Here is a 19,539-nt window from a genome sequence, read left to right as displayed (position 1 = left end):
TGAGAAATTTGCATGCAGGTCAGGAAGCAACAGTTAGAACTGGACACGGAACAACAGACTGGTTCCAAATAGGAAAAGGAGTTCGTCAAGGCTGTATATTGTCACCCTGTTTATTTAACTTATATGCAGAGTACATCATGAGAAACGCTGGACTGGAAGAAACACAAGCTGGAATCAAGATTCTGGGAGAAATACCAATAACCTCAGATATGCAGATGACACCACCCTTACAGCACAAAGTGAAGAGGAACTCAAAAGCCTCTTGATGAAGGTAAAAATGGAGAGTGAAAAAGTTGGCTTAAAGCTCAACATTCAGAAAACGAAGATCATGGCATCTGGTCCCATCACTTCATGGGAAATAGATGAGGGAACAGTGGAAACAGTGGCTGACTTTATTTTTCTGGGCTCCAAAATCACCGCAGATGGTGACTACAGCCATGAAATTAAAAGACACTTACTCCTTGGAAGGAAAGTTATGACCAACCTAGATAGCATTTCAAAAGCAGAGACATTACTTTGCCAATAAAGGTTCATCTAGTCAAGGCTATGGTCATGTATGGATGTGAGAGTTGGACTGTAAAGAAGGCTGAGCGCCAAAGAATTGATGCTTTTGAACTGTGGTGTTGGAGAAGACTCTTGAGAGTCCCTTGGACCGCAAGGAGATCCAACCAGTCCATTCTGAAGGAGATCAGCCCTGGGATTTCTTTGGAAGGAATGATGCTAAAGCTGAAACTCCAGTACTTTGGCCACCTCATGCGAAGAGTTGACTCACTGGAAAAGACTCTGATGCTGGGAGGGATTGGGGGCAAGAGGAGAAGGGGACGACAGAGGATGAGATGGCTGGATGGCATCACTGACTCGATGGACGTGAGTCTGAGTGAACTCCAGGAGTTGGTGATGGACAGGGAGGCCTGGCGTGCTGCGATTCATGGGGTCACGAAGAGTCGGACACAACTGAGCGACTGATCTGATCTGATCCACACAGCACAGCAATATTTGCATGTCTGAGGTAACATTTCTCAAAACATGTCCTGCAGAGCGGTTAGTCCATACGTAACTGCAAGAGAATTAACAAGGGGGCTCCATGATTTAACAACTTTGGGAAATGCCACATACTTTCTCCAGGATCCAAATGCTTATCAGCACTTGAAGAGCTCTGAGAAGCACTGTAGTAAAGACTTGTTTTATATTTTTAGTCCACCTATCTTCTAAACATCTGTGAGCAAAGTCACCCTCCCCCATTTTTTACGTTTTTTAGCACAATGCAGAATAAACCAAACAAACGTTGAAAAAGCCTTTGTTAAGGATATAATTAACTATTTTTCTTCCAGTAAGTACATATAAAATGTGTATTTCAGAGTTCGTCATCAGGTAGCCCAGGTAGTACGAGGACTAAGCACTAAAGTGATGCTGTAAGCTTGGCCAGGATGTAGGAGAAAATGTGGGGGCAGGATGAGACATTCTCAGAATCCCTTAAATTACAACATGAAGGTATATTCCCCTTCAATCTACTGCTCAGCACCAAACAACGAACCCAGAGGAAAACTGATGGTTTTCTAAAAATAGGTTTTACACACTTTCCATCAAGAAGTAGTTCTATTTAAAAATTATAATAGCTGCTATTTGGGAATATCATTATCAAAGATTTTTTTTCCTACACGTATCAAATTTTCTGGAATATTTGCTAATAAAAATTAGATAATCTGACAGCACTGATATTTGATGAAGCCATTTTAAGAAATAGATAAATTATTGTAATTCTAAATTTTTGAATAACCTTTTCTCAGTATCATTAGATCCCTGAAATGCCACCGCACTAGGATGCATTAAGCATCCTAGCACTCTCCCATCACTTCACTCAACTAATTTAATGTTCTATCAATCAATCAGCATCCAGTTAAGAGACAGGAATCATACCAGCAATTTGAACAAAGAAAATTCACTACCAAGAATTGTTAAGCAGTCAAAGGGGACTGAAAACCCAAGGGAGGAGGAAGCAGATATAGGGAGCGGCCTCCAGGCTGAGGCAGAGCACCCGAGAAGGAACACACCTGCAAGATGCCTTCCCTCGCAAATCTGAGATTCAGACCTTGTCAGAGAGGGTGACTGCAACCCTCTAGATGGTCAGGAAATTTGCCAAGGTGCTGACCTTTGGGGCTGGTGAGTCGGAAACTGCCTGTAACGGTACCAGCGAGACACACAAGAGAGTGGGCATCAGTCTCTACACAGCACTGTCAGGTCATCCCAAGGAGCGAAAACAAACAACAAAATCCTGGAACCAGAATGAGAAGCCCCTGCCTCTTCCTGTGATTCTCAGCACCTTCTGTACTAGCTGGCAAAGGACAAATGTTTACAGAGTTCAGCTTGAGGATCACGAAGCAAAGGAAGGAAGGTGGGTTAGGGGCTAAAAGGCAATGAATTACTAACAGATGCACTGCACCCTCAGCTTTTTTTTTTTAATGGAAAACCAATGTAACATGAAGAATACTTCTGCATCTCCTGTAAAGTTATTGCTAAGTGTGTTTTCCAGTGTGTTTCTGTGTGCCTTTGCTCAGTGTGTTTTCTGATCTCCTTGATACAAGAACTCAGTAACAAGAAGAAAATGAGATGAGTATAAATTATTGGACCTAATCATTTGCTGTTTCATCTCATCAGAGATTATCTTGTCAGCAAGGCTTTCTCTGACTATTCTACATAAAATGTGACCCCCCCAAACCACCCTTGCCCCTCCTAGTCTCCTTCCCTGCTTTACTTTTTGCCACAGAACTTCTCTCCTACCACCTTCAACTTACATACTTATTTTGTTTTTGTCTGCAACGTAAGCTCCATGAAGGTCAGGATGTTTGTCTACTAAACAGAGCTGGGCACATGCTATGCATTTTATAAACATTCGTTGAACAAATGAATGATCTACATGTTATGGGGGGAGTAAGAGTTATAACATGATAGCCTCCTATACTGAAACTGGGACTGAACCTGAATAAACACTTTTCTAAAAACATACAGATGGCCAACAGACACAGGAAAAGATGTTCAACATCATTAGTCATCAGATAAATGCAAATCAAAACCACAATGGTATTATCACCTCATATCTGTTAAAATGGCTATTATCAAAAAGGCCACAAATAACTAATATTGGTGAGGATGTAGAGAAAAGGGAACCCTCGTACACTGTTGATAGGAATGTAAATTGATGCAGCCACTATGGAAAACAGTATAGAGGTTCTTCAAAAAACTAAAATAAAACTTCCAGATGACCCAGCAATTACACTCCTGGGTATACATCTGAAAAAAATGAAACCACTAATTTCAAAGATATAAGAACCCCAACTTTCACAGCATTATTTACATTAGCCATGATATGGAAGAAACCTAAGTGCCCATAAACAGATGAATGGATAAGGAAGGTGTGGTGCATACATGTACAATGGAATATTAGTCATAAAAATGAATGAAATTTTGCCATTCACAACAACATGGATGGACACAGTATTATGCTTAGTTAAATAAATCATAGAAAAACAAACACTGTATGTTATCACTTATATGTGGAATCTAAATTAAAAAAGCAAACTCACGAATATAACAAAACAGAAAGAGCCTCACAGATGCAGAGAACAAACTAGTGGTTACCTGTGGAGAGAGGGAAGATTCGGGGAAAGGCCAAGAGAGGGGTAAAGGGTGAAAAGATACAAACTATTATGTATAAAATAAATAAGCAATATTGATATATTGCACAACACAAGGAAATATAGCCATTATTTTGCAATAATTTTGCTGTTATTTAGTCACTAAGTCATGTCCAACTCTCTGCAACCCCAAGGACTGAAGCACACCAGGATTACCTGTCCTTCACTATCTCTGAGAGTTTGCTCAAACCCATGTTTATTGAGTTGGTAACGCTATCAAACCATCTCATCCTCTGTCATCCCCCTCTACTCCTACCCTCAATCTTTCCCGGCATCAAGGTCTTTTCCAATGAGTCGGCTCTTCACATCAGGCAGCTGAAGTATTGGAGGTTCAGCTTCAGCTGAACCTTCAGTCCTTCTAAAGAATAACTTCAAATGGAGTATAATGTATAATATCCTGAATCACTATGTTATACACCTGAAACTAATATAACACTGTAAATCAACTATACTTCAATTGTCTAAAAAACTGGGGTTTAATTATATGTATCACAGAATCATGTGAAATTTGAAGTTTCCTATAGAAAAGCATTGTTCGGTAAGGATCATCCTAACTTCCTGATATTCAAATGGACTTCACTTTCGGAATTATTTTATTTTGGCTTGATTCCCAGAATTCTGCTTATTTACACCCAGACCTTGGATTTCTTTTTTTTTTTTTTAATTGAGCATGCAGCTCACAAACCTTAGAATGTAGTGAAGTTTCACCAATAATGATGACCCTATTACAGTTCCAGATACTAAAATGGTAAATAAAACCTTCCTCCTGCTTCAACTTTAGACTTGTAAACAACTCCTTCCTACTAATTTTCAAGAATCCCATGGTCTTCGAGATCAAATATACAGTATAGTGATTATAGACAACCAAATTGTATTATAAACATTAAATTTGCTAAGAAAACAGAATTGTTTTCACCACATAAAAAATTGGTAATTTTGTTAGCTAACACTACCATGGCAATCATATTGCAATATAAATGTATCAATATGGCACACCTTAAACTTCTAGAATGCTTTTTGTCGATTATATCTCAATCTAAACAAAAAAGAACTCCAAGGTCTGGGTGTAAATAAGCAGAATTCTGGGAATCAAGCCAAAATAAAATAATTCCGAAAGTGAAGTCCATTTGAATATCAGGAAGTTAGGGTGATCTGGAATTTACCGAACGATGCTTTTCTCTAGGAAACTTCAAATTTCACATGATTCTGTGATACAGATGAGGCACCTGCTTGCTGCTATTTTCCTCCACTTAACCACACAATGTGCAGTGTGTATGTTCATGGGGTTTTTTAAGTTTCAAAGTTTGACTTGACCCTCACTCCCCTCTGGGAGACTGACCAGTGAGCATCAGGCAATAAAGCACCATGAGGCACCATCACTTAGTCAAAGTTGTGGGGGGACTGATGTGTCTCCAAATAGCCCAGCTGCAGGGGGCAGAACCCCCAGGGCACAGTGACCCTCACTGACTCACAGAAGTCATACTGGGGGATGATGGAGGAAGACTTGCTGGGAAATATTCACAGCCCAGGTTCCCAGCAGCACCAATCTCTCCCAACCCCTTCCAACCCCTTCATACAGAGGAACATCACGAGTTTCCCTCTGGGTTAAATTTAATGCTTGTCACATATCTGTCCAGGCCTTTATTGTTTATTTTTCCTTTCCCTTAATAGTTCCCTCAGTTATATTTCTGACAGATCTACATTCTGCACTATCACTTCAAAAACATCTTTGGCATTAACAGAAGTCTTTCAACCAGTGAAATGAACAGGAAGCCAACATGTAAGACTGGTCCCCAAATTAGGTCCATCACAGGTACAAACAGTCAATCCAGGAGTTCATACAGATTTTCCAGTTATTTCAAGTTATTTTTTTCAGTTCATTTTTCTTCCCAACCACCCCCATCTCCCTTCAAATGTGGACTCTCAGCTTCCTTTCTCTCTGGCCTTAAACGTCACCCACCCCAGCCTCAGTCTAGGGTTGAACTTGTTCCCCTCACATTCTCTGCACAGCATTTTGATAGAGCCTGTGTCCTCACCATGGAATCTTCCTGCACTAGACCCTTCTTACAGGAGCAGGGTCAGCTCCTAACATCCTTCCTAATTCCTTGGTTCCATCACATCGATTTCCCCCAGGCTCACTGGTACTGAGGTCTCATCTCTGAACCCACTCTCTTCTCAAATGACATTATTCTGTGGCTTCCACTGGCACCAAATCCTCCCTTGGGGCCCCATTCTTCAGTCAAATATCTGACACACAAAAAATGTCTCTCAGAAAGAATAAAGAAAGTCGCTTGTCGTGTCCGACTCTTTGCAACCCCATGGACTATACAGTCCACAGAATTCTGCAGGCCAGATTACTGGAGTGGGTAGCCATTCCCTTCTCCAGGGTATCTTCCCAACCCAGGGATCGAAGCCAGGTCTCCCACATTGCAGATGGATTCTTTGCCAGCTGAGCTGAGGAAAGCCCTGTTACTGTTCCTCTCAGCTACTGCTACTTTCAAAAGCAACAGTACGAGTCCAAGCAGGGTTGCTCACTACAAGTTCTTGAAGACTGACCCATATGCTAATACTGATGAAATGCTCCAGGGGAGCATCAGCCCCTGGTCCGGATGCACAGTCACCGCCAGTCACTGCATGTGACACTTCTCTGCTGCTACCCACTACCTGCTCAGAATTGCACGTCAGAGCACTTTCCATCCCTCCCTCAGTATCACTGAGAAGCAGCAATAACTTAGTTCCTTATCTGGGGCAGCCAGCAGGATGGCCACAGGGAAATCAAAGGCGGGGTGCGGGGTGGGGGTGGGGAGAGCAGCAGCAGGAGCAAACAACTTCCCGGTTTCTCTTTGCAGCTTGAGAAACTATCTAGGGGTTAGTGGGAGCTTTCAAGTTGCTTTATTTCGCTTAGTCCCCGAGACCTGTGACTGGTGGGACACAGCCACCAGGGGGATAAACAGTGGTTTCTCTTGCCCCAAAGGGTCAGGGGCCGGCTATTCAGAAGGAAGTTAAGTCTTTGATCTGGCCAGACGGCTCCCACAGCAACTCGTAGGTCAGGAGGCTGTTCCCTCCCCTCCCAGGAACTCAGTCAGTGGTAAGTCATCGACGTATTTAACCAGTTGTGTCCACTTGATACTTAGGGTGGTTTCACTTTTGCAAACATTTATTTATATCCTTCGAGAGAACTCAGACTTCTCTGCCTATCACAGGAAGCTGTTTACAGAGGGTGAGCAAACTTTTTAAACACATAGGAACTGTGACGGACACCAATTTTGTGAAACTAAACCCTGGTACTTAGTTCTCTTTAATTGTGTTTTTTCTTATATAGCTTCAAGTAGGCAAGTCTTGTTTCTACCAGGAGAATGAAGTTGTATGAAGAAGGGTAATGTTTACTTTTGTCTCCCTGTGGTAGCTGGTATACTACTAAACACCTAAGTGCTTAATGAAGGGATGAATTATAGCAGCTGTGCTCAGGATGCAGGGGCATGTTAAAGAAATGTTTATTTTAAATCTTCTAAGTTGAGACCTGCTCTGGCTAAAATAAACACCAGAAAAGGACGCGCGTGGCTGCAGGGGCTCTAGTCCTGTGTGCTGTTTCATCCAGGACCACATAGCTGTAGGAAGGGAAAATAACCTTTCATTTCTCCCCAGGGCAGCCTGAAGATGGCTAATTACACGTCAGCACCAGAGGATGACTATGATGTCTTCATAGAGGATGATCTGAGTGATGACGAAATAGAACCATGCACCCCATACGACCCCAAGATTCTCTCAGCCCAGCTGGTGCCTTACCTCTACACCACGGTGTTCATGGTTGGCCTCCTGGACAATATCTTGGTTGTGTTTATCCTGGTAAAATATAAAGGACTCAGGCAAGCAGAAAATATGTCTTTCCTCAATTTGGCACTTTCGAACTTGGGTTTCTTGCTCACTCTGCCATTCTGGGCTTACGCAGCCTCTCATGGGGAGGGCTTTGATGACCCTCTGTGTAAAATTCTCCTGTTGCTCTACTCCATAGGCCTGTACAGTGAGGCATTTTTCAATGTCCTTCTGACTGTGCAAAGGTACAAGGAGTTTTTCCATGTGAGAAGGCGTTTCTCGGCCTGCAGGACTGTGGCCCGCAGCATCTTCATAAGTGTTCTAGTGTGGGTCACAGCCACTCTGGTCACTTTGCCTGAACTTGTTTCTTACAAACCTCAGATGGAAAGCCAGAAATACAAGTGCTCCTTTACCGGACTTCACTTCTTACCAGCCGATGAGACATTCTGGAAGCATTTTCTGACCTTAAAGATGAACATTTTGGGATTTCTTTTGCCACTGTTTGCTTTTGTATATTGCTACGTGCGAATGAGGAACACACTCCAGTTCAGGGAGAGGAACTATGGCCTTTTCAAGCTTGTTTTCACCATAATGGCAGTTTTCCTTCTGATGTGGGGACCCTACAATATTGTACTTTTCCTGTCTGCTTTCAATGAACACTTCTCCCTGCATGGCTGTGGGAGTAGTTACAACCTGAACAAAAGCGTTCAGATCACGAGAATCATCGCCGCCACCCACTGCTGCGTCAACCCTCTCCTCTACGTGTTTCTTGACAAGGCATTTAGGAAACACCTCTGCCACCTTTTCTACCTGTGTAGTGACACTGCACCTCAGCCCACTGAGGAACCTGCCCAAGGCGCCTCAGGGGAAGAATATCACCTTTCTAGCTAAATGGAAACTAGCTCCTGTCAAAGGCAGGATAAATAAACATCGATTTTTCACTCATCATCTTGTTCTGTCCAGTCATTTTTTACACATCTGTATATAAAATAGGACACAGGGAGAAAAGGGGGCGGCGAACAAACATCCACCAAGCATTGAATCTGTCTCAGGCAACGTGCTAGGCTCTTGACAAACGCGAGCTCCTCCACATCTCACTGCTTGCTCATGATATGGGTGGAATTAATCTCCTTTCTCTGGGGAGGAAACAGGCTCAGAAATTTGTCTATGATCACACAGCTAGAGAGTGGCAAAGCTGGGACACAAACCCAGTGCCATTCACTCCAGAATCTATGCTGTGGCCAGCACACCAAACTTTCAAAATTCAGGCGAGAAAATACATACAGAAAATATGCACTTTTAAAACCAACTGAACCACATTCTGAAAGAGAAGCAACCTACTCCCACAGAAGCAATTTATCAGGCACCTTTCCTTTCATGTAACTGAAAGAGCTGGCTAGCTGGAGGCTCTGGATAAAAAGAGGAAAACAGACTTTCTCTGTGGAAAGTACTCTGGGTCTTCTTGGCTACTTGCCACACCCCCAATGAGCCCAGACAACCCCAACCGCTGAGCCTCCCAAGGTTTCTAATACTTCCTCCTATTTAACAATAGTAAATGTAGAATTGTGTCTAGAAACCTTTAATACAAGGCATGCTTTGTTCTTTTCAGTGTAACATACACCTTAGGCCTCACCACATGCAACTACAAAATGCCACAATACACGTTTGCCGGGTGCTATCTAGTGCCCGTTTTCTGTTACATATCCCAAGTAGAGGTGACAGCTTATATTTGGGATGACTACGGACAACAATCTCTCACCTCCAGTACAGAGGAGGGAGGAGGAAGAGGTGGCACCTGGGAGAAATCTCATAGTAAGCACAAGCTATACCAATCCCTGGATCTTTCATGTCCACACAGGGTAGTATGGATGAATCATGTCCTACAAAATATTCATACGTTGCAATCCAAGCCCCAGTGTGACGGTATTTGGAGATGGGAACTTTGTGGGGTAACTTGGTTTAGATGAGGTGGAGCCCTCAGGAAGGGATTAATGCCTTTTAAGAAAAGACACTAGAGAACGTCTTCTTTCTGCACCATGGGAGGACACAGCAAGAAAGTGGCCATTGGCAAGCCAGGGAGAGAGCCAGCACCAGAATTCCACCGGCACCTCAATCCTGGACCTCCCAACCTTCAGTACTGTGAGAAATAAGTTTCTGTTGTTTAAGCCACCAAGTCTGTGGTATTTGTTGTGACAGCCTGAGCTAAGACAGGACTCATCCTCAATGACATTAAACAGCAAATAAAAACACCATGACAAGTTAAGAGCAAGACCTCAGAAGAAAGTACCCCAGCAGATATAAAAAGAGGAGAAGGAGAAGGCATTTGGGAATGCTCTTCACATGCTGATATGAGTAGGTCTGGACTCTCCATTCACCTCTACCACATATGGAACAGAAATCTCAGACAAAATGACATTGATTTTGGATGTTCATACACACAGTGCTGAATTCACAGAACAAATCCTTTCAGAATTTTCAGAATGAAAACATGGGTGTATATAAATTCTGACAGTGACTCAGAGTGAAATCATTATTGAAAATCAAAAGTTTGTGAAGGATGATCCAGTTACAACAGCTCACACACATATGTAGTATATTTGGAACATTGATAATCCAGCAAGATCTTCTTCCCCTAGCAGAGGACAGTTGTTCTAAAGATAAAAATGATTCAGGTTTGCACCATTTACAATAGCCAAGACATGATAGCAGCCCAAGTGCCCATCAAGTGCAGATCACACACACCCAAAATGAAATATTATTCAGCCATAAAAAGGAAGGAATTTTAACATTTGCAGAAATGTGGATGGACCTACAGAATATTGTGCTGCATGAAATAAGTCAGACAGAGAAAGACAAATACTGCATGGCATCACTTATGTGGAATCTAGAAAATAACACAAATGAGTGTATATGAAAAACAGAAACAGTCACGGACATAGAAAATAAACTTGTAGTTACCAAAGGGGAGAGGGAAGTGCAGGGGACAAATTAGGGATATGGGATCAACAAACACAAACCACTACGTATAAAATAGATAAGTATCAAAGGTGTATTACATAGTATAGGGAACTATAGCCATTAACTTATAATAACTTATAAAGGAGTATCATTTGCAAAAATACAGAATCACTATGCTATATACTTGAAACTACTAAAATACTGTGAATCAACTATCTTTCAATTAAAAAAAAAAACATGCTTTTGCACTTTTCTACAAACTATTGCATTAGAAACTAAAAATCATTAAAAAGCCAAAGAGAAAATAGCATAGTTAAGAAAAATTGACAACGTTTCTGTTTTGCCTGTAAATTAAATTATTTTCTAATGCAAAAAGAATTGCCTATCAAGTCAAGATAATTCTGACTTGGGACATTTGAGAGAAAGGCTGAAATCTCACAAGAAATCTCTTGTTCATCTCAATTCTATGTATTTGTGGGTATAAACGGAACAAGTTGTAAAATGGTAAACAACTGATACAGTGAATGAGAAAGCAATAAAGTTTGAGGTTGAAAAAAAAACACAGGATGCCAGTTAATTTTGAAGTTTGGTTAAGCAACAAATACCCTTTTTTCTCCCCAAATGTTCTGGGGCCACATCAGCCCCAGTCATCCTCCTTCCTAAGAGCTGCTCATCCTTTGCTGGTCTCAGGCTCCCCCACCAAGCTGGAATTTCAATAAGACTTTGTCGTTGTTGTTTACCAACTGCCTTCACAGACATATCTGCACCACAGAAAAGTCAAAGAAAACTGAGAATCATCAGCTTCAGTTTACAAGTGTGGAAACTGAGAATTAAATCACACAGCTCTCAGGGGTCAGAATCTGGGCTTGACATTTTCTGATATCAAATCTTATGCTCCTTCCTCTCCTCCACCCAGTACTTCCTGGTTAGTCTCTAGAGCTTGGTTTATAGAGTGAGTTCCTGTATATAACTGCACCAGATTTTTTACAATATACCAAGTGATTGGGGGAAGGCGGGTCTGAGGATTGCCGGTCCTGTCAGCCACCCATTTACGGACACTGAGAAAAGCAGAGTTCTCCAAACCACCATTTCTGGCACATCTAACAGAAGAAAATCTTTGATCTAAATTTCAGACTCCAAATCCTTTGATCTTTCCCTGGGATGTGGCCTTTAGCTATGACTAGGGCCATTAGTCACATCCCTAGAGCCCCCTGCCGTGCCTGCTTGGAGAGAGGGTAGGAAGGGGTGTCTCTCTCTTCCAGTGGGACCCAACACAGGCCACCTAGCCTCCCTGACCTTCAGATAACTGGGAATAAGACTCCTCCCCAGGCAGGGTTGATGGCCAGGATGAGGGCTTAGTGAGCAACACGGTGACTGGCCCACTGGATGCTGCCACACAGCACTTTTCCTCACAACCTCCACAGACGCTGCCTGAACCTTGATGGTGTTTGAATTTCAGTTCTCATGGGCCTCCTCCTCCCCATATAAGCCTCCTGCAACTGCCAGGTAAATGACTATGTTTAACAAAAGGATCTGGGGACATGTGGCTCATGCCCACTTCTTTGTCTGAAGAGTAGTAGGGAGGATCAGACCATCTGGCTTGTATCGCCTATGACAATATGTATTTTCCTCTGCCCTCAACCACATGGTCAGCTCAACAGTTTTGCTGTGAGTCTGTGGACAGCCCTCCTCACCAAGCCCTCGCCCACACGCTACTTCAGGCGTCTGTCTTTGCAGCGCACCTGCCGCACACTTCCTGGGGGTGCACCCAGCTTGCTCACCATGGCTCAGGACCTTCCTCAGCTGCCCCGTGCAAACAGGCCGGCCCTCCTCTGCAAGCACACAACCCAAGTCCCCAAGTACACGCCAGCTCTGTCTGACGATGATCTGCACACATACTCACTGTTTCCACTCTGTCTCTGAAAGACTCCAAGGCAGAGGTCAGGTTCATCTCCAAATGGACTAGAGGAGATGGGATGCAGTGACAGATGAGGAGGTGACCAAGAAAAAGACTCCAGCCAACACAGGTGCTGTTATTCCCACAGAGAGAAGTGACACTCATGCCCATGAAGGAAGGTAAGGAGGGGTTGACTACCAATGGGTAATGGGAACACTTCCTTAAAAAGAGGCTAAAGACATTACAGGGAAAATGTGAAAAATATGACTATGAACAACATATCAGATGCTATAGATTTATCATTTCAAGAGTAACAATAAAATTGGGATTATGTGGGACACTGTCCTTACTCTTAGAGAATGCATGCTCAAGAATTTAGGAATGATATGGCTGATTCATATTGATGTATGGCAGAAATCCACACAATATTGTAAAGCAATTATCCTCCAGTTAAAAATAATTTGTTTTAAAAAAATGCAAAAAAAAAAAACCAACTTAGGAATGAAATGTCACAGTGGTCACAACACACATTCAAATAATTTAATGTCTCTCACACACACACACACACACACATCAGGTCATATAAAGGAAACGAGGAAGAAAACACATCAAAATGTTAACACCTGTCAGCTCCACATGGTGGGTATGTAGATGTCCACTGAGCCCTCTTTGACTCTCACTGCACAAAGGGAAATGTTCCTAAGATCAAGCTGAAGAGGAAAACTGATTTTTTTTTAAATTTTCTGGCCACAATGGGTCTTCATTGCTGTCTGTGTGCTTTCTCTGGTTGCAGGGAGCATGGGCTGCTCTCCAGTTGTGGTGCATGGGCTTCTCACTGCAGTGGCTTCTCACCTGTGCTCAGCAGTGGCAGCTCCCTGGCTCTGGGCACAGGCTTAGTAGTTGAGGAACACAGACTCAGTTGCTCTGCAGCTTGTGGAACGTTCCTGGACCCGAGATGGATCTCATGAGTCCTGCACCAGCAGGTAGTCTTTACCACCGAGCCACGAGGTAAGCCCAGAAAACTAACTTTGATATTGTCTGGATAATATAGTGGCCAGAGGACAAAAGAACAAGCTGAGCTCGAAGGGCCTCAGAAGGCAGAAACAGAAAGCATCAGACCCTTATCGCCCTTCCACCCATGCCGCAACTGTTGCAATTTTTGCGCCATCCTGGGCAGCATAGCTTGTCCCTTTCCTAACCTCATATTAGGAAGGGTATTTGTCCTGTTCTTCTCCCCCGTAAAAGGAAAGCATACATATGGTACCTAATTAGTAAATGACAGCAAGATTTCTATCCCATTCCCTTCCTTGTTCCCCGGCTAGAAAAGACAGGCAGATGACCCGTGTTAGTTGTCATTTCTTCCCTGAGCCTGCCCGCTGCGTCTATTAGACACACTCTATTTAATGAGTGCACTCTAATAAATTGTATTCTCCTCTCATTCTGCCTTTCTAGAAATTCTTTTCCAACCTGCACACAGACCACCACAGGTAAAACCAAAGAAAAAAGTATGATACCCTTCCCCAGGACAAATTTTAAAAGTCTCCTTTCTGGTCCCTCATGACTGGGGTGAGACTCAATCTGTTCGACAGTCAGAGAGAACAAGGCCCAGCCCCTCATTTCACCCACAAATAAAGCCGAGGCAAGAACAGTTAAGGGACTTACCTGAGGTCACACAGCAGCAGAGCTGGGCCTGGGCTCTAGATGTCCTGCTCACAGGCCACTTCTTTCCCACTCAGGACTGACTTGTAATTATTTCTGGAAACAACGCGGCGCTAAACTAGTCCAAATACGCTAAGGCTAACAGCTAACTCCCTGAGTGAGAATTATGCAGCCTCAGTCTGTTTCCCGACTTAAGAATACATGACGCTCCTCCTGACGGGAAGCTCCCGGCACCACACGGTAGGGGCTTTTCCCTCAAACTAAACCCACAAAACAAGGAAAGCAGCCAGAGGGAAAACCTTCGAGCCCTTGACATAATCTTAAAGGCCGTCAGAGAACTTTTGAGGCCTCTCGAGAATCTCCTAACCCTCGCGATAACCTTCCGGCCCTCTGCCGCGCAGTCCTTCCGTTGCCGCGCAGCCCTCCATGGAAGGACTGCGCAAGCGCAGGCGCAGACACTGGCAGCCACGTGGACTCTTGCGCGGTAGCGATAGTCCCAATAGCACTGACCAAGCGCTGCAGCACCGCGCTGCAGGTATCGGTGTGGTGGATAATTCGCTGCCCCAGAGCAGCTCTAGGCCCTTTCAACACGTGGTGCAGTGGAAACAAGAGTCGTCGTTGTTGTGCTTCTAGAGCACCTCCAGACACTTGTCCTGCTCGGCAGAGGTAAAGCCTAACTTGTAAGAGTAGATGGAAAGAGCCAGGGATGTTCCTACCGCAGGACAAAGGGCGGCATCCAAAGGAACTGGCAAACTACAAGCCTTGGAACAAACCCAGCCTACCACCTGCTGTTTTGTTTGGCAGGGCACCTGTGCAAAGAATGGCTTTTACCTTTTTTTTTAATAGTTAGGAAAAAGTCAAAAGAATATTTCATGGCATGTGTAAGTCATATGAAATAAAGATTTCAGTGTCCATTAACAAAGTTTTATTGGCATTGTAAATACGTGTTGCTAGTGGGCTTTTTTGCACTGTAATGGCTGAGTCCAGTGGTTGTGCGATGGTTTCTGGAACTCTCGTGGCTTCCTGCTGCCCCTTGGTGCCTTGCAAATCACAGTCAGGTGGTTATGATTCAGCAGCACTTCAAGTAGCAGACTGTGACGATGCGATACGACAATGGCATGTACATGTACAGGCACAATACGATATGACATGTACATGCAATCTTCAGCCTAGACTGACGGGGTGATAGGAGTGTCTTTTGTTATTCATAATAAACTTTATACCTGAGTTTCAGTCAGATCTGAGTGTATGCTGGTGAAGTAACTTTTGCTGCTTTCCTATGTAAGTTCAGCGTGGGAGCTGGTTCCCAGCACCAACTTGTAATTCGAGTATTGGATCTTTCAGCTCTACTTCCCAACCTCCAGGGATGGCAGAGTGGCTGAATAATCACCAGAGGTAAATGGCTTAATCAATTGTGTGTATGTTACAAAACTTCCATACAAACCCTATACTACGGGGTTCAGGGAGCTTCTTGGTTAGTGAACACATTCATGTGCTGGAAGAGAGGCACACCCCAACTCTACAGGGACAGAAAATCCTATGCTCTAGGCCCTTCCAGTCCTTAGCCTATGTACCTCTTTATCTGGCTATTCTGTATCTTTTATATGCTCCTTTAACATAAATAGGTAACAATAAGTAAAGTGTTCCCCTGAATTCTATGAGTCATTATAGCAAATTATCAAACGTAAGGAGGAAGTTGTGGGAATCCTTGGTTTATAGCCAAGTTGGTCAAATGTATATGTAACCTGGGAACCCACTACTTGTGATTGGCATCTGAAGGAAGAGGGCAGTCTGGTGGGCCTGGGCCTTTAACCTGTGGTGAACTCTAAGTGGTTAGTGTCAGACTTGAAATGACTTACAGGAAACCCACAGTTGGTGTCCACAGAGAATTAGATAATTGTTTGGTGTAAGAAACCCACATATTTAGTATCCAAAATGGTTTGAGTAGACACATGCATACAGAACAGACTTGTGGTTGCCAATGGCAAGGGTGTGGTGGCAGGGATGAATTGCGAGTTTGGGATTAGCAGATATAAACTGTTATCTATAGAATGGATAAACAACAAGGCCCTACTGTATAGCACAAGGAACTATATTCAAACTCCTTTGATAAACCATAATGGAAAAATTTTGTAAAATAATGTACATATATATATAACTGAATCACTTTGCTGTACAATAGAAATTGACACATCATAAATCAACTATATTTCAATATAAAAAAGTGTTGTCAGAAGACAAAACAGTTTCTCTTTACACACACAATGTAAATTTAAAAAAAATGTTTTCAGTAGACAGTTTCTTTTTATTACCAGTTCATATCCAGCATGTCAAAAATAAACAAAAAGTGAACTTCAAATGTCACTATGAATTGTGGATTATTTTGTTATCAAATTAGATGACAAAGCACTGTATTTATTACACAGTGAAACTGTCATTGTGCTAAAAGAATACAACATGTGTTGATATCTCCAGTCTAAGCATTCATTGCACTACTCCAAACTCAGAGGGAAAAAAAAATGATTAGGAAATTTAGAAATTTTAAAGTGAAATATCTCATCACCACAGAATTTCTTCAAGGGAATTCCCTGGCAATTCAGTGGTTAGAACTTGGCTCTTTCGCTGCTATGGGCCGACAATCAATTCCTGGTCAAGGAATTAAGCTCCAACAAGCTGTACAGTCCAGCCAAAACCAAAAAAAGAAAAAAAAATTTTTTGTTCAGAACAAAAAATGAAATAAGGCTACAAGCAAAGTAAGTTTCTAAATAGCTCACTTGTTAACCAAGCAAGAAAAGCCTTTTAACTATGTTGAATTAAAGAAATCGTTTGATTGCAACTGCAAACAAATGTGTCCAGAGAAAATTAACTTATTTAAGACTGGTAGGGCTTCCCGGGTAGCTCAGTGGTAAAGAATCCGCCTGCCAGTGGAGAGGACACAGATTCAATCCCTCATCTGGGAAGCTCCCACATGCCACAGAGTAACTAAACCTGTGCACCACAAGTACTGAGCCTGTACTCTAGAGCCAGGGAACTGCAACTTCTGAAGTTCTCATGCCCTAGAGCCCATGATCTACAACGGATGAGGCCACCACAATGAGAAGCCCAAACACCGCAACTAGTGAAAAGCCCATGCAGCAACTAAGACTCAGCACAACCAAAAATAAATAAATATTTAAAAAAAAAAAAAAAAAGACTGTTAATGTTTCATTGACAATTCTTGCTTACAGAGTTGAAGACATTGGGACCAATATCAATGGTCAAAACACAAGGCAGATGGTTCTGAATGGCTTTCCTTGGCTTTTGATGAGTAAACAGATGTTACAGACGCTGCATTGTCTTTCTGAGGAATTAGTGGTGTTTGAAGTGAGTAAATAATTAGCCTCCGTGAATAGTCTGCATGGTTAACTATAGACAAGAATATTTTCCAAAAAACTGAGGAAACACTAATTCAGTACAATCTGAAGTGGAATGTACTAAAATGTATTACAATTGATGGTCATTAATATCTATGTCAGGCAGAAAAAAGCTTAGAGTGGGAACCATGCAGAATGCAAGGCCATGAGCTTTCCTAGAAGATTTTAAGGAACTTGGGGGTTTCAGAAAGTAAAACCAGGGACACCAAATAGAGTTCACACTCAATTCAGGGTTAGAGTGAAAGGATATGAGACCAAAGACCCCTCCCCCATACACACACAGTGATGCTATGACCTCCTGACTTGTTTTGGGGTGATGAAATAATGGAAATTATATGGCCTCTCCCAGGAGGAAGCTTTAAGAGTTATTGTGTCATGCCTCCAACTCTTTTATTTTCCCCTGTTTAAAAGCCAACATTCCCTAGGTGGGAGCTGATGGTTCAGCCTGGGTCTCAGAATAAAGAGATGAACAACAGAGTCTCTGATGACTCACGACAGGCATGAATGTGACCCATGACCCATGAATGTGGCTTTGTTATGTAAGGCACTGGGATGTTGATATAACTTAGCATGAGCTAATGGATACAGGGGCTTCCCTGATAGCTCAGTTGGTAAAGAATCTGCCTGCAATGCAGGAGATCTCAGTTCGATTCCTGGGTTGGGAAGATCCCCTGGAGAAGGGAAAAGCTGCCCACTCCAGTATTCTGGCCTGGAGAATTCCATGGACTATAGTCCATGGAGTCACAAGAGTCAGACGTGACTGAGCATCAATGGATACAGTGATGTTAGACTTTGAAACTTTATTTCAGCCAGAAAAGGGGATTTCATGGGCCTTTCATTCCACTTAAGTTATCTACTGATGCCCACGAGCCCTGGAGTCCATGCTCCACAAGAGAAGCCACTGCAGCAAGAAGCCGGTCACAACAACTAGAGAAAAGTCCTTCCAGAAACAAAGACCCAGTACAACGGACAGAATAATAAGAATAAATTTTAAAGATAAATTTTTAAAAATCTTAAAGGCAGAGAAAGGAAGAAGGAGGAGCAGTAAGGAAGATCAGGAAACAGGGCTTCAAGGAACACGTGGTCCACAGGATCGGAGATGTAAGGGGCTCGGGGGAAGAGATGGGAACCCTACTAAGCTTCTGTCTTATTTCAGAATTCTTATTCACTTCAAGGGAGTGAATAGGTTAGAATCAAATTACAGTGAGGTGAAGAGAGAATGACCCAACCACCCACCCGACTTGCTGAAGGAAATGAAGGCAGCCCCCTCTGACCACACTTGAAAAAGCTTGGCTGAGAAAAGTAGGAATAAACCGATGACTAGAGGTTAACTGGAGAATGAGGACCGATAAAGCCAAGGGATAAATGCACAGTTATGCACAGTTAGTTTCCCCTTGTACCTCAGTGTACCTGGGGATTGGTTCCAAGACAAACCCAAGGATGCTCAAGTCCCTTATGTAAAATGATGTAGTATTTGCATACAACCTACGCATATCCCCCTGTACATGTTATCTTTTTTTTTTCCTCCTATACATTTTAACCAGTCCATTCTAAAGGAGATCAGCCCTGGGATTTCTTTGGAAGGAATGATGCTAAAGCTGAAACTCCAGTACTTTGGCCGCCTCATGTGAAGAGTTGACTCATTGGAAACGACTCTGATGCTGGAAGGGATTGGGGGCAGGAGGAGAAGGAGACAACAGAGGATGAGATGGCTGGATGGCATCACTGACTCAATGGACATGAGTCTGAGTGAACTCCGGGAGTTGATGATGGACAGGGAGGCCTGGCATGCTGCGATTCATGGGGTCGCAAAGAGTCGGACATGACTGAGCAACTGAACTGAACTGAACTGATACATTTTGAATCACCTCTAGGCCACTTATAACACCTAATACAATGTAAACGATATGTAAATAGTTGGCTGCTGCTGCTGCTGCTAAGTCGCTTCAGTCGTGTCCGACACTGTGCGACCCCATAGACGGCAGCCCACCAGGCTCCCCGGTCCCTGGGATTCTCCAGGCAAGAACACTGGAGTGGGTTGCCATTTCCTTCTCTAATGCATGAAAGTGAAAAGTGAAAGTGAAAGTTGCTCAGTCATGTCCGACTT

General features: G+C 43.0%; 1 protein-coding gene across 8 annotated transcripts in view; it reads left to right on the top strand.

The window, feature by feature from the left end:
- CCRL2 (chemokine (C-C motif) receptor-like 2) overlaps positions 1-8,450 on the top strand; it is a 17,574-nt gene extending 9,124 nt beyond the window's left edge. For 2 of the 8 annotated variants that reach the window (XM_010862389.1, XM_010862392.1), the window contains exon 2: positions 7,338-8,450. In XM_010862389.1, the coding sequence (XP_010860691.1) occupies positions 7,350-8,396 (1,047 nt within the window). In that variant the 5' untranslated portion in view covers positions 7,338-7,349 and the 3' untranslated portion in view covers positions 8,397-8,450. Of the gene's footprint in view, positions 1-6,528; positions 6,977-7,014; positions 7,069-7,337 lie in introns of those variants that run through there. The other 6 variants (XM_010862386.1, XM_010862391.1, XM_010862388.1 and 3 more) reach the window with 6 other exon arrangements.
- Positions 8,451-19,539: the final 11,089 nt, after the last annotated feature.

Source organism: Bison bison, unplaced genomic scaffold (assembly GCF_000754665.1).
Source record: "Bison bison bison isolate TAMUID 2011002044 unplaced genomic scaffold, Bison_UMD1.0 scf7180017864482, whole genome shotgun sequence".
Taxonomy (NCBI): Eukaryota; Metazoa; Chordata; class Mammalia; order Artiodactyla; family Bovidae; genus Bison; species Bison bison.
Note: the sequence above shows the minus strand (reverse complement) of the source record. Positions and strands in the feature narration are given on the sequence as shown.